This window comes from Lingula anatina, chromosome 8 (genome assembly GCF_051362555.1).
Source record: "Lingula anatina isolate TDL-2025a chromosome 8, LinAna3.0, whole genome shotgun sequence".
Taxonomy (NCBI): Eukaryota; Metazoa; Brachiopoda; class Lingulata; order Lingulida; family Lingulidae; genus Lingula; species Lingula anatina.
Window position 1 is genome coordinate 264,193 of NC_141774.1, and position 15,717 is coordinate 279,909.

At 41.9% G+C, this 15,717-nt stretch overlaps 4 protein-coding genes across 11 annotated transcripts in view; 1 reads left to right on the forward strand and 3 right to left on the reverse strand.

Moving 5' to 3' along the window:
- The window catches only part of LOC106151744 (uncharacterized), a 27,842-nt gene extending 25,504 nt beyond the window's left edge, over positions 1-2,338 (forward strand). For all 7 annotated transcript variants that reach the window (XM_087018886.1, XM_087018888.1, XM_087018887.1 and 4 more), the window contains exon 7: positions 639-2,338. In XM_087018886.1, the coding sequence (XP_086875012.1) occupies positions 639-1,961 (1,323 nt within the window). In that variant the 3' untranslated portion in view covers positions 1,962-2,338. The remainder of the gene's footprint in view (positions 1-638) is intronic.
- LOC106151742 (uncharacterized) lies at positions 2,280-8,542 on the reverse strand. Of its 2 annotated transcripts, none has more exons than XM_013525130.2 (6): positions 7,960-8,542; positions 4,884-5,084; positions 4,121-4,236; positions 3,657-3,830; positions 3,274-3,381; positions 2,280-2,625 (listed from the first exon to the last, which is right to left on the reverse strand). In XM_013525130.2, the coding sequence occupies exons 1-6, from the start codon at positions 8,207-8,209 to the stop codon at positions 2,419-2,421; spliced, it is 1,056 nt and encodes a 351-aa protein (XP_013380584.2). In that variant the 5' UTR covers positions 8,210-8,542; the 3' UTR covers positions 2,280-2,418. The 2 variants fall into 2 exon arrangements, with proteins under 2 accessions (XP_013380584.2, XP_086875019.1); XM_087018893.1 differs by lacking the exon at positions 7,960-8,542 and adding an exon at positions 6,597-6,896.
- Positions 8,543-9,284: 742 nt separating this feature from the next.
- Positions 9,285-11,110, reverse strand: LOC147760135 (steroid 17-alpha-hydroxylase/17,20 lyase-like). Its single transcript, XM_087018822.1, has 3 exons — positions 10,987-11,110; positions 10,561-10,784; positions 9,285-10,191 (listed from the first exon to the last, which is right to left on the reverse strand). The coding sequence occupies exons 1-3, from the start codon at positions 11,081-11,083 to the stop codon at positions 10,066-10,068; spliced, it is 447 nt and encodes a 148-aa protein (XP_086874948.1). The 5' UTR covers positions 11,084-11,110; the 3' UTR covers positions 9,285-10,065.
- Positions 11,111-11,267: 157 nt separating this feature from the next.
- Positions 11,268-15,484, reverse strand: LOC147760136 (uncharacterized). Its single transcript, XM_086994051.1, has 3 exons — positions 14,898-15,484; positions 12,109-12,309; positions 11,268-11,461 (listed from the first exon to the last, which is right to left on the reverse strand). Exons 1-3 carry the CDS (start codon positions 15,145-15,147, stop codon positions 11,268-11,270), a joined length of 645 nt encoding a protein of 214 aa, XP_086850177.1. The 5' UTR covers positions 15,148-15,484.
- Between the last annotated feature and the right edge of the window lie 233 nt (positions 15,485-15,717).

Consider the following 15,717-nt stretch of genomic DNA (forward strand, 5'->3'; position numbering starts at 1 on the left):
TTAAAATACACCCACCACCACCGTGTTCTTGATCTGGAGTAAGGTACGGCTAACTCTATGTACTAGTATCTATGTTAAAATACACCCACCACCACCGTGTTCTTGATCTGGAGTAAGGTACGACTAACTCTATGTACTAGTATCTATGTTAAAATACACCCACCACCACCACCGTGTTCTTGATCTGGAGTAAGGTACGGCTAACTCTATGTACTAGTATCTATGTTAAAATACACCCACCACCACCGTGTTCTTGATCTGGAGTAAGGTACGGCTAACTCTATGTACTAGTATCTATGTTAAAATACACCCACCACCACCGTGTTCTTGATCTGGAGTAAGGTACGGCTAACTCTATGTACTAGTATCTATGTTAAAATACACCCACCACCACCGTGTTCTTGATCTGGAGTAAGGTACGGCTAACTCTATGTACTAGTATCTATGTTAAAATACACCCACCACCACCGTGTTCTTGATCTGGAGTAAGGTACGGCTAACTCTATGTGTTAGTATCTATGTTAAAATACACCCACCACCACCGTGTTCTTGATCTGGAGTAAGGTACGGCTAAATCCATGTAGTTCAACGTTTAGGTGTTTGTATAAAAAACTATATACTTTTTCTCCTTTTTTCAGGTCAAAATACAAAACAGACGCAAATTTGGTCTGCACCAACGCCAAGATGTTCCGCGCAGTGTAAGTTTCTATGGCAACCGTGGCAATTTTAAGAAGTCTTCGTCTTTGGCAAAGATGGAGCACCAGAGAAAGTGTTTCTCCATCGTACTACCTCAGATCCAGGAAGAGTCGTTCTCGGACGAAAGCACGGGAAACTGCGAGAATCCTAAGGAGTCCAGCACAGACCCGGAGACGGGGGCCGGGAGCATACCTCGCCCCAAGAGCTTGCCGCTCATTAAGAACCTCAACGAGAATCCCGAGCCGGAGTCACCTCTCGCCACAACTGAAAAGGTTCACTTCAATATCGGTTCAAGCGAGCTGGGCCCGGAGGCCGGTCACCCTGCGCGTGGCTATGACATCCAGGGAGGTGTCCACACCCCTGAAGAGCCGGTTAGTAATGGCAGCGCGTTCGTTGGTTTTAACAGGAACAAGCACGTGTCGTCGATACGGTCTGTGGCATCAGAGAGGTCTATAGCTACCACAGTGTTTGAACCTAACTGGTCTGAGGAGAGAGAGCATACGTACGTCAACAACCACTGCGGGCTGTTTGTTGGAATGTTGGTTATCCTGGCGTCAGTGGCTGTCATCATTGTGTTCCTATATCTCATGTATAACGGCAAAAGTCCAGACCTGGCCAACTCACATCTCTTTGGTACAAAAATCTTCATCAACGCCCTCAGTATCTTAGTCACGATCGCCACTCATATTCAGATAAAGGGCTTGATGAAAAAGACAGATAATCTCAAAGAAATGGGCCGTCTTGGGCGTGACCCGCGGCGCCACGTGCCCTCTAGGGGGCAGCAGCATCAGCAGTCGATGGATAAAGCTCTGCTGGGGATCGCCACGCTGGGTCTCCTCACCTACTGCATGCTGACCATTATAGCGGGTCTGTCAACCGCGGGCATGGAGGCAGCCTTAACCACAGCAGACGCTTTTTGTACTAGCACACAGGCCATCATCCAGTCACTGTTCCTCGTGACGTCATTTCTGCCAAGACGAGCCACATTGAGGGAACACAGGGAGAAAAGACCTGGCCGGCAGGGGCTAGTATTCTTGCTCTGCTGCAACTTTTGCCTGTGGGCTTTGAACTCCTTCGGTCTACGAAATGAGATCGCAAACCACGTGCAAATAGAATTTTACTCTTTTAAAACGTGGATTATCTTGTCACACGTGTCGTTGCCTCTTCTGATCTTGTTTCGTTTTCACTCCCTTGTCTGTATTGCTGACGTCATTTCTCACGCATATACAGCCAAATACATTGGCTTGGAGTCTCATGGGACGTAGCCAGGATGTGTTTTGCTGCTGTTGATAACTGTTCAGAACTACGTGGGTCCTAAAACCCGCAACGTAAATGAACAAAATGAAAGTAAAACTCACAGTCAAGATAAGGGATTTTATAAGCAGTATCGTATAGGCCAGTGCATGTATTTTAGAAAACAACTTGAGTATTTTAATATTAATGCACATAACTATAAAACTGTAATCACGATTACTACAGGCTACATATAGGCCTACTGGGGTACACGCGCGACATGCATTACAACAATGTAGTAGACAGATACTTTTAGTGCCTTTTAATCAACTACCTTTGAAATTCTCATATATTTTGAATATTTATTTATTTATTCATGAATTTATTTTACAATAAAATGTTACACTGATCTGGTCTGTAAGTGTCTCTGTGAAAATTTTCAAACTTGGATATTGTGGTGTATTTCGCCAAACCAGGGGAGCATGACCTTTATCCCACCAGCACGTCGCGTGGTTGTTTGTGAGCTGGCCAATCAGAATGCCCACCGCTGGAGTAGATGCCCCGGAAATAATGAATGCAAGGTCGCGCATGCTCAATATCTTTCGGATAGGAGTCAAAGAGAGCAAACATGGCAGCCTCCGTCTTCTCTCCCCAGGGACAAGACTGAGGGAAGTAGGTCGTCTGACACGCCGTCCCCTGGAAGGAATTGATCAACTATGTTTTCATAGTCGCCTACAACACTCCTCTTTATGTTAGCTAATAAATAAAAACACCCTGGAAAACATTTCTATCACGGGTGGGGCTAGGGGTAGGATTAAAATCAACCAAAAGGTTAAAGCTATACATATTAGATATATATGCGAGAAAAAAATGTTTTAAATAGTACACATTAACTGAAATATATATCTCATTATTCCAAAAACAGGTTAAAATTGCAACAAACGTGGTGTAAAGATGGTGTAAAGATCTTTGGAGATCAGGGATACCTGTACATGCACAATAGATACTTGAACTGTTTTGATCACTGTGCAGAATCACTATTTTCCAAATGCACCATATTATCTAGCTGGTCGACTACAGGAGTGGGTGCACGTAGGTATAGCAGCACGGAAAAACTGAACTGTATTCAATTTCCAATTTCATAATTAACCAAAACAGTACTCATTGTGTTGTACTTTGATATATACCTTGTTGGTGTAGATGGTGGTATAGAAAGGTTTGCCTACAGTCACTGCATAGTCATAGTATACGCCACCTAAATACACGCAGTTCCAAATATTATTAGGATTGGATCTGGGCCTCTAAGGCATAGGACTAGATTAGGACTGGGCTTGTGACACATACCTTGTTGGTGTAGATAGTGGTATAGAAAGGTTTGCCTGCAGTCACTGCATAGTCGTAGTCGGCCCATTTGCTTCTCTCCACCACTTGGCTTGTACGAGTATACGCCACCTGAATACACGCAGTTCCAGCTATACTTTAATGGCGTACCAGTACAACGCGCATTTATAGGACAACATTAAATTTTCTGTAAATTTCAGCACATTTCCTTAAATTTTAATCACCACAATATACCATGTCCAAACCCAAGTACCAAATTATGAAATCTGTACGCTTGTTGAGGATGCTTTTGTTTTAAATTCTTTTTTCGTAATGCATCGCCAGAACTGACGGCCATAACTGTGATCAGATTTTGTCGCACAGTCACAATTAGTATGGTAATTAACCTGGGCGTCCACGCTGTCAAATATGTCAATCATGTGGGTAGTGACCTTTGCCCTCTTGCCGCCCCAGCTGATCAGCCTCGATGTCGCTGGGCCAGTGGAACACTGTAGTCCCCAGTGCCAGCCAATGGAATAATGCGTCTTAAGCACGCCATTGGCTTGCTTCTTGGCCTCTTTCTGAAATGCCACCAATGACAATTCAAGTCTTATACGTGACATGGCTTCTCTGATCCCCTGCGAAAATTTGTCTCATTTAACGGTCACTTACGATTCTCAATCTATTCTAGAACATTTGGTGTATTTTTTTACACTTCTAATGTTGTTCTGTAAAGAATGTAACAGTTCGAGAACTGTTTTTGGGGAAGTCCTTCAGAATGTCCTAGAACACATTAAGAACATTTTTCATTAAAAGAGAAAAACATTATGTAGAAAGAAGTTTGGTTTGGTGTTGATATAAATGTTTTTACCTTGACAGCCATCAAGTTATCCAGATATGTCTTGATCGGCTTCTCCTTCCCACATTTGATTTTTGAGAAAGCCTCGTTGTTCACGGCAATTCCGTCAAACCTCTCTGCTGCGCTCGCTGAAAAACCGTTGAAAAAATTGAGGTCTCGGATTTCTTAATTCTTTGTATCTTAAACATTCAGATTATTCTTTTAATGTGATAATGCTACTGGGTACTGCAGTTGTACAGGGGTGGATAGAGGATTATTTGAAAGGGGGGGTCTGACAGGCCTCGGATGCGAAACTGACCTACTCCCCCTCCCTTGGCGTGGGGCTCGGGGCCCGCTGAGGGTCCCTCGAAATTTTTGGTACTTAATTAAGACTTGTTTCCCATAGCTAGATCGATCTAACAGGATCAATCCATCTCCAAGGGTTTTTTCCCTAAATTGCAATCAACTTAAGCGGCTTAGATGTCTGACACGCCTACTGAAGCTACTTAAACGATAATAAGTTACCTCCCAGCAGCTTCAGTAGGGGTGACAAACATCTAAGCCGCTTAAGTTAATTTCAATTTAGCGAAAAATCCCCTTGGAGATAGATCGATCCACAGTTCGTACGAAAGGTTTTCGCCTTGTTTTACAAAACAAATATACTCATTACTAGTACATGTTCATACTACCTATACAGGACTAATGGCGTATGGACACATGCAGATCTCACATAGAAAGAAAATGGGGCGATACTCATCAAACAGACGCCTGTTAGTGATATACCCGTCTATCTCACCTGCACATATGTCGTTATACCACACAACAAACTTGACCAGAAACTGCTCCGAGACTGGAAGGTCGCTTACAGCATATAGGGCGTAAATCTTGAGGTCGGGTACTCTAGCGTGACCCTCCGTGAGAGCGGTTTTGATGCGCTGGATTTCCGGCAGTGAGCAGTCGTTGCTGAGGTAGCCTCTCTCCAGAGGACGGTGAACATCTAGAGATCGACACAAGATAAAGTATGAATGATATGCGCGTTTAAATGACAAGCCAAGTGTTTCCAGTCCATTTCGTACTCACATTACCGAATCAAATTTTTTGTAAAACAAATCATATATAACCCCGTGTAAGATTCCTAACCTATTGACCTGGTTTACACCGTGACGGCAGCACGTGACTGTTGGCGTCTATCACCCGTCTTTTATGAACCCTGTACGGTACTAGCTGTGGACACCTCAAGGTTTAAATACCAGTATTAAGTACAGCCTATCCACTAGTCCAGGTGTATTTTAACCATAGGAAGATCTTTATGAACCCTGTATATAAATACCAGTATTAAGTACAGCCTATCCACTATTACAGGTGTATTTTAACCATAGGAAGATCTTTATGAACTCTGTATATAAATACCAGTATTAAGTACAGCCTATCCACTATTACAGGTGTATTTTAACCATAGGAAGATCTTTATGAACCCTGTAAATAAATATCAGTATTAAGTACAGCCTATCCACTATTACAGGTGTATTTTAACCATAGGAAGATCTTTATGAACTCTGTATATAAATACCAGTATTAAGTACAGCCTATCCACTAGTACAGGTGTATTTTAACCATAGGAAGATCTTTATGAACCCTGTATATAAATACCAGTATTAAGTACAGCCTATCCACTATTACAGGTGTATTTTAACCATAGGAAGATTTTTATGAACCCTGTATATAAATACCAGTATTAAGTACAGCCTATCCACTAACACAGCTGTATTTTAACCATAGGAAGATCTTTATGAACCCTGTATATAAATACCAGTATTAAGTACAGTACAGCCTATCCACTAGTACAGGTGTATTTTAACCATAGGAAGATCTTTATGAACCCTGTATATAAATACCAGTATTAAGTACAGCCTATCCACTATTACAGGTGTATTTTAACCATAGGAAGATCTTTATGAACCCTGCATATAAATACCAGTATTAAGTACAGCCTATCCACTAGTCCAGCTGTATTTTAACCATAGGAAGATCTTTATGAACCCTGTATATAAATACCAGTATTAAGTACAGTACAGCCTATCCACTAGTATTTTAACCATAGGAAGATCTGCTATCGACTAAAGTATAAATAAATCACATTGCCTATTGTCCTGTGTACAGGGTTGTGTGTATATAGGCCTATGTAGTCCAATATGGTACTTAACACCAAGTGACATCCGGGATGTGTGTGTGTGTGGGGGTTTACTATATGTCGTTCTTTATATGCATAAATCATAGTCTAAAATTTATTTGAAGAACAACTTAAAAAGTGCGGGTCTCTCCCTATAAAAATGACATTCACATTAGTGTCCCCTCCTCCTCCCCCTGTTGTTGACTTTCCGGCTAGGGCAGGTAATATTCCATAGAAACAACCAGTTGTCATTGTTCTCTTTTGGAAAGCTAGAGGACCATCTGTGAATATTTACATGTATTGTTTCTCCATGTGGCCCTGGTAGAGTAAACTATTAACCTGACAAGAAGATGAGGTCCACCCGCATGAAAATGCAGTAGTATCGAAGTAGCAAAGAAGCATTAACGCAGTAGTGGTGTGGAGCATATTTGCAGTAGAAATGCAGTATAGCCTACTGCAATTCTACTTCAAAAATTACATAGGGTTGTACAGAGGAGGAGCATTAATGCAGTAGATTAGCAGCATGATAGAAGCATGTTTCAAATATGCTAATTAGCTCCCACATCGAAGCAGATTTGAAGCATGTTTGCAGTATGATTGCAGTAGTCTACTGCGCTGGAGCATCTACTTCGTTTTCGTGCGGGCCACCTCTCTCCCCGGCAGGTTACAAGTGTCCCACAACCACTGTCTCTTGGCTGGTGTGTCCCAGGTGTGTGACATGCACGTGCTGTCCCAGGTGAGGAACTTCCCCTCATCACAACCCGGTATGGAGGAGTCCCAGCCCGTGGTCCACACGTACATAGCGTAACGACTCCGCGAGATGACGCCGCTGACAGACACCATGGTGTCGGAGTTTTTTCCTTCCTCCACCTGGTCTGCTCTTCATGTACCAAGATAGGCCACCACAGGTGAGTGAGTTAGGCCAGGTGGGGACAGCACGCCCCCTGCCGGCGATCGTCAGTATTGTGACATCATAACTGTCAAGCATCCATTGTCTCGGATCTCCCACTCCGATTCGGACGTGCTACGATCGACGATCTCTACAATTCTCAAAGAGTCTAGCAATAGCAACAGCGATCACTCACCAATTCAGTAAGTAGACACAGTGAATACTTTATTGGCGACGAGGCATTCGTAACTTGTAAATTTGCGGGCCTAAAGCTTAGTTTTCGCTGCGATCTAGCTGAAAGTAGATTGCGCGGAAAATTCCTTTTGTCTAACATCCATTTGAATAATTGGGTGGAGCGGCGGTCAAAATTGTTATTTCAATTTTGGATCGTAAAGGTCACCGCATTAGGAGACTGATTTTCCTGCACATCTACGTTATTTTTCAGTACTTACGTGAAAAGGACGGTGATATAAAGGAGACGTTGGTCTCATTATCCTGTGTATTGTTACGATCTCAACCGAAATTTTCCAAGACTAAGGTGCACACGTAATACTTTGGTTTCTTTGTTTATTTAGTTTATTTAAAGAATAAAATACTGACTTCTGTGTTGTTGTTGTTTATTCTTTTGTATTTTAGGCGGAATTCTGAACAATTTCTGTCTGATTTCAATTTATTGCATTGTGTGCCGAAGGCTTTGTTTCCCAAATTTGAATTTATTGTACGTTTTTGGATTCTATCCAAATCCATAACCTTGGCAGTGTATTGTGCTTTGATAGGTGAAATTATTTTGAATCAGTTTAGTTAACTATTTACCTGACAAGAAGATGAGGTCCACCTCTCTCCCCGGCAGGTTACAGGTGTCCCACAACCACTGTCTCTTGGCTGGTGTGTCCCAGGTGTGTGACATGCACGTGCTGTCCCAGGTGAGGAACTTCCCCTCATCACATCCAGGTATGGAGGAGTCCCAGCCCGTGGTCCACACGTACATAGCGTAACGACTCCGCGAGATAACGCCGCTGACGGACACCATGGCAACTATGAATAGCGCTGACGTGAAAGACATGTCACACGAAACTAGAGCACGTGGAATTTTATTTTTGGATATTTGGCGTCCTCTCTGTGATGAATCGAGTGTCTTTTATCAGCCCAACCTTACCAGTCTCAGGTAAGCCTACAAGTGAAGATGCACAAACAACAGAAAATCAGACGCTGTTTTTTGTCTTAACCTGTCCTGTCGAACGTGTGATCTATGCCGCCTGCTCACTAACGTACGGTGACCGGCGTCCTCGTGTGGAAGCCGACGGTCGGGAGAAACAGTTTGATACACGACAGCTGTTGATTACGCTTCGTCCTTGAGATTAAGTTGTTATCTGCGCGCCGTATTACAGTGGTATATATACTGGGGCATGTCCGGGTGATGTGTATTACAGTGGTATATATACTGGGGCATGTCCGGGTGATGTGTATTACAGTGGTATATATACTGGGGCATGTCCGGGTGATGTGTATTACAGTGGTATATATACTGGGGCATGTCCGGGTGATGTGTATTACAGTGGTATATATACTGGGGCATGTCCGGGTGATGTGTATTACAGTGGTATATATACTGGGGCATGTCCGGGTGATGTGTATTACAGTGGTATATATACTGGGGCATGTCCGGGTGATGTGTATTACAGTGGTATATATACTGGGGCATGTCCGGGTGATGTGTATTACAGTGGTATATATACTGGGGCATGTCCGGGTGATGTGTATTACAGTGGTATATATACTGGGGCATGTCCGGGTGATGTGTATTACAGTGGTATATATACTGGGGCATGTCCGGGTGATGTGTATTACAGTGGTATATATACTGGGGCATGTCCGGGTGATGTGTATTACAGTGGTATATATACTGGGGCATGTCCGGGTGATGTGTATTACAGTGGTATATATACTGGGGCATGTCCGGGTGATGTGTATTACAGTGGTGAACAGGCAGCGGTATATAGGCTACACTGATGCTCATAAGTAAAGCAACAACCGATTTTTTCAGAAGTTTCTTCTATCATGATCATTATTTCATTTGTTAGTGGGATTATGCATATTTCTTTCATATTTTATAAATGACATTCAAGTTGAATATTTCTGTTAAAGAAATACACCAAATAGCTTATTGTGATAATCAAAATAACTTTATTTAACCAAACAGTACCAAAATATGCTAAACCATTTATCTAAAAGGTATGCTTACACAGCAAAATGTACCTGCTAATTAAAACAGCTCATCATGAAAAAATAAATTTCAATCATCTAAGAATTAGTTTTAATAAAAGAAGACTGTAGATAAAAGATGATTAATGCGGAAAATACGGAACCACACGAGACACACCAATATACGTCAACAATTAAAGAATTGTAACATTCTTAAATACAATTTTAGTATTCACTACTGGCTACTGCATCACTACTTGCATATAAGGGTGCGTTCACAATGAATATATCGTACTAGATACTGCACACTAAGGCTCTATTCCCATAGATTTTAGATCGATCTATCCCCGCGGGGAGTCTCACTAGATTACTTTCAGATAATCCGACTTAAATGTCCGTCCCGCCTACTACAAGCTGTAAGGGGGTAATTAACTTTCGTGTCCGCCTGGCTGACAGCTATTTAGCGTGAACCCCCAGGGAGTTAGGTCGATCTAAAGTAGATCGATCTAATCTCTGGGAATGGGGTGTAAATCTATGGAGTCTATCGCTGAATGCAATCAGATTAACCAAATAACCCACAGACACAGGAGGTTTCCCGTCAATGAAAGATCTCCAGTCGTAAGCGTACAGTGTAGTTATGAACAATATGTCCATGACCCAAAGAAATCTGCCGTACGGAGACTGGTAAACGCGTGAGATTAAAAGTCACGTGTCTTCCTATTCTCTAGGCTCGATGACAATTTTCTGAGGCTTTGTTATGCAATCAAGTTGGTACATATCCGGCTCAAGGTCTAGTTTCTGTCCTGGCGGAACAGCCACTTTAAACTGACGGAAAAACATGGCCTGTAAAACAGGGAAAACGATTTAAGAGAAAAATGGATACCACTGTGTAACAGCATTTTTAATAATTTGAATTACCATGTGAATTACAATCACACCTATACATACCATCACCTAACAAAAAGTATCAAAAGATACGGGCATGCTTGCCTTAGTTCACACTGTGCCATTATTTGATAAGGAAGGCAGGCATATGCCATACGTGTAGTTAATTAATTAAGGTAAACCTCACTTATGTAACCTAATCAAGCAAATCAAATTATGAAAATAGATAAATTATTTTTACTTAGCACCATTTGATATCATTTTATAACTTGCAGACTACTGTGTCTCTGTTAAAAGTAAGCAAACAAGATCATATTAAAAACCTACAATGGAGATCAATAAGTTCGATCTAGCTACAGCTTCGCCAGGACACTTCCTTTTCCCAGCAGAGAAAGGTAGCCATATTTTATGGTCAATTTTCTTTGATGCGCCATCTTTCGAAAGAAATCTCTCTGGTTTAAATTCTTCTGGTGACTCCCAATTTCTTGGGTCAAAATGGATCACCCAAAAGTTTGGATAAACGACTGTGTCCTTCGGAATATCATACCCACCTGGTTGGCATGCAAAAGATAAATATTAATTTTGTTAAATTTAAATGTTATTTTGAATTTCCATTAGAATTTTGAAAGTCATTTTTACAAGAATAAAACGCAACGTCTCGAGATACCTGTGCTGCTATAAAGGACATAAAAGTAACTTGAAATGTATGTCACTTTTTCTTTTCAATTGATGAAAATTAAGGCTCTTAATTACCAAGTGTCGTGTCACGCAGTGCCTTGTGTGCTATGGCACATGGTCCAGCAGGACGAAGTCTTAAGGTCTCTTTAAAAACCGCCTCACAGTATTTCATCCTCGCCTTGCTTTGATGGAGGTCGTTCACATCTGAAGAATAATTTGTAAGATTGTCACTTACGATTCTCAATCTATTCTAGAACATTTGGTGTATTTTTTTACACTTCTAATGTTGTTCTGTAAAGAATGTAACAGTTCGAGAACTGTTTTTGGGGAAGTCCTTCAGAATGTCCTAGAACACATTAAGAACATTTTTCATTAAAAGAGAAAAACATTATGTAGAAAGAAGTTTGGTTTGGTGTTGATATAAATGTTTTTACCTTGACAGCCATCAAGTTATCCAGATATGTCTTGATCGGCTTCTCCTTCCCACATTTGATTTTTGAGAAAGCCTCGTTGTTCACGGCAATTCCGTCAAACCTCTCTGCTGCGCTCGCTGAAAAACCGTTGAAAAAATTGAGGTCTCGGATTTCTTAATTCTTTGTATCTTAAACATTCAGATTATTCTTTTAATGTGATAATGCTACTGGGTACTGCAGTTGTACAGGGGTGGATAGAGGATTATTTGAAAGGGGGGGTCTGACAGGCCTCGGATGCGAAACTGACCTACTCCCCCTCCCTTGGCGTGGGGCTCGGGGCCCGCTGAGGGTCCCTCGAAATTTTTGGTACTTAATTAAGACTTGTTTCCCATAGCTAGATCGATCTAACAGGATCAATCCATCTCCAAGGGTTTTTTCCCTAAATTGCAATCAACTTAAGCGGCTTAGATGTCTGACACGCCTACTGAAGCTACTTAAACGATAATAAGTTACCTCCCAGCAGCTTCAGTAGGGGTGACAAACATCTAAGCCGCTTAAGTTAATTTCAATTTAGCGAAAAATCCCCTTGGAGATAGATCGATCCACAGTTCGTACGAAAGGTTTTCGCCTTGTTTTACAAAACAAATATACTCATTACTAGTACATGTTCATACTACCTATACAGGACTAATGGCGTATGGACACATGCAGATCTCACATAGAAAGAAAATGGGGCGATACTCATCAAACAGACGCCTGTTAGTGATATACCCGTCTATCTCACCTGCACATATGTCGTTATACCACACAACAAACTTGACCAGAAACTGCTCCGAGACTGGAAGGTCGCTTACAGCATATAGGGCGTAAATCTTGAGGTCGGGTACTCTAGCGTGACCCTCCGTGAGAGCGGTTTTGATGCGCTGGATTTCCGGCAGTGAGCAGTCGTTGCTGAGGTAGCCTCTCTCCAGAGGACGGTGAACATCTAGAGATCGACACAAGATAAAGTATGAATGATATGCGCGTTTAAATGACAAGCCAAGTGTTTCCAGTCCATTTCGTACTCACATTACCGAATCAAATTTTTTGTAAAACAAATCATATATAACCCCGTGTAAGATTCCTAACCTATTGACCTGGTTTACACCGTGACGGCAGCACGTGACTGTTGGCGTCTATCACCCGTCTTTTATGAACCCTGTACGGTACTAGCTGTGGACACCTCAAGGTTTAAATACCAGTATTAAGTACAGCCTATCCACTAGTCCAGGTGTATTTTAACCATAGGAAGATCTTTATGAACCCTGTATATAAATACCAGTATTAAGTACAGCCTATCCACTATTACAGGTGTATTTTAACCATAGGAAGATCTTTATGAACTCTGTATATAAATACCAGTATTAAGTACAGCCTATCCACTATTACAGGTGTATTTTAACCATAGGAAGATCTTTATGAACCCTGTAAATAAATATCAGTATTAAGTACAGCCTATCCACTATTACAGGTGTATTTTAACCATAGGAAGATCTTTATGAACTCTGTATATAAATACCAGTATTAAGTACAGCCTATCCACTAGTACAGGTGTATTTTAACCATAGGAAGATCTTTATGAACCCTGTATATAAATACCAGTATTAAGTACAGCCTATCCACTATTACAGGTGTATTTTAACCATAGGAAGATTTTTATGAACCCTGTATATAAATACCAGTATTAAGTACAGCCTATCCACTAACACAGCTGTATTTTAACCATAGGAAGATCTTTATGAACCCTGTATATAAATACCAGTATTAAGTACAGTACAGCCTATCCACTAGTACAGGTGTATTTTAACCATAGGAAGATCTTTATGAACCCTGTATATAAATACCAGTATTAAGTACAGCCTATCCACTATTACAGGTGTATTTTAACCATAGGAAGATCTTTATGAACCCTGCATATAAATACCAGTATTAAGTACAGCCTATCCACTAGTCCAGCTGTATTTTAACCATAGGAAGATCTTTATGAACCCTGTATATAAATACCAGTATTAAGTACAGTACAGCCTATCCACTAGTATTTTAACCATAGGAAGATCTGCTATCGACTAAAGTATAAATAAATCACATTGCCTATTGTCCTGTGTACAGGGTTGTGTGTATATAGGCCTATGTAGTCCAATATGGTACTTAACACCAAGTGACATCCGGGATGTGTGTGTGTGTGGGGGGTTACTATATGTCGTTCTTTATATGCATAAATCATAGTCTAAAATTTATTTGAAGAACAACTTAAAAAGTGCGGGTCTCTCCCTATAAAAATGACATTCACATTAGTGTCCCCTCCTCCTCCCCCTGTTGTTGACTTTCCGGCTAGGGCAGGTAATATTCCATAGAAACAACCAGTTGTCATTGTTCTCTTTTGGAAAGCTAGAGGACCATCTGTGAATATTTACATGTATTGTTTCTCCATGTGGCCCTGGTAGAGTAAACTATTAACCTGACAAGAAGATGAGGTCCACCTCTCTCCCCGGCAGGTTACAAGTGTCCCACAACCACTGTCTCTTGGCTGGTGTGTCCCAGGTGTGTGACATGCACGTGCTGTCCCAGGTGAGGAACTTCCCCTCATCACAACCCGGTATGGAGGAGTCCCAGCCCGTGGTCCACACGTACATAGCGTAACGACTCCGCGAGATGACGCCGCTGACAGACACCATGGTGTCGGAGTTTTTTCCTTCCTCCACCTGGTCTGCTCTTCATGTACCAAGATAGGCCACCACAGGTGAGTGAGTTAGGCCAGGTGGGGACAGCACGCCCCCTGCCGGCGATCGTCAGTATTGTGACATCATAACTGTCAAGCATCCATTGTCTCGGATCTCCCACTCCGATTCGGACGTGCTACGATCGACGATCTCTACAATTCTCAAAGAGTCTAGCAATAGCAACAGCGATCACTCACCAATTCAGTAAGTAGACACAGTGAATACTTTATTGGCGACGAGGCATTCGTAACTTGTAAATTTGCGGGCCTAAAGCTTAGTTTTCGCTGCGATCTAGCTGAAAGTAGATTGCGCGGAAAATTCCTTTTGTCTAACATCCATTTGAATAATTGGGTGGAGCGGCGGTCAAAATTGTTATTTCAATTTTGGATCGTAAAGGTCACCGCATTAGGAGACTGATTTTCCTGCACATCTACGTTATTTTTCAGTACTTACGTGAAAAGGACGGTGATATAAAGGAGACGTTGGTCTCATTATCCTGTGTATTGTTACGATCTCAACCGAAATTTTCCAAGACTAAGGTGCACACGTAATACTTTGGTTTCTTTGTTTATTTAGTTTATTTAAAGAATAAAATACTGACTTCTGTGTTGTTGTTGTTTATTCTTTTGTATTTTAGGCGGAATTCTGAACAATTTCTGTCTGATTTCAATTTATTGCATTGTGTGCCGAAGGCTTTGTTTCCCAAATTTGAATTTATTGTACGTTTTTGGATTCTATCCAAATCCATAACCTTGGCAGTGTATTGTGCTTTGATAGGTGAAATTATTTTGAATCAGTTTAGTTAACTATTTACCTGACAAGAAGATGAGGTCCACCTCTCTCCCCGGCAGGTTACAGGTGTCCCACAACCACTGTCTCTTGGCTGGTGTGTCCCAGGTGTGTGACATGCACGTGCTGTCCCAGGTGAGGAACTTCCCCTCATCACATCCAGGTATGGAGGAGTCCCAGCCCGTGGTCCACACGTACATAGCGTAACGACTCCGCGAGATAACGCCGCTGACGGACACCATGGCAACTATGAATAGCGCTGACGTGAAAGACATGTCACACGAAACTAGAGCACGTGGAATTTTATTTTTGGATATTTGGCGTCCTCTCTGTGATGAATCGAGTGTCTTTTATCAGCCCAACCTTACCAGTCTCAGGTAAGCCTACAAGTGAAGATGCACAAACAACAGAAAATCAGACGCTGTTTTTTGTCTTAACCTGTCCTGTCGAACGTGTGATCTATGCCGCCTGCTCACTAACGTACGGTGACCGGCGTCCTCGTGTGGAAGCCGACGGTCGGGAGAAACAGTTTGATACACGACAGCTGTTGATTACGCTTCGTCCTTGAGATTAAGTTGTTATCTGCGCGCCGTATTACAGTGGTATATATACTGGGGCATGTCCGGGTGATGTGTATTACAGTGGTATATATACTGGGGCATGTCCGGGTGATGTGTATTACAGTGGTATATATACTGGGGCATGTCCGGGTGATGTGTATTACAGTGGTATATATACTGGGGCATGTCCGGGTGATGTGTATTACAGTGGTATATATACTGGGGCATGTCCGGGTGATGTGTATTACAGTGGTATATATACTGGGGCATGTCCGGGTGATGTGT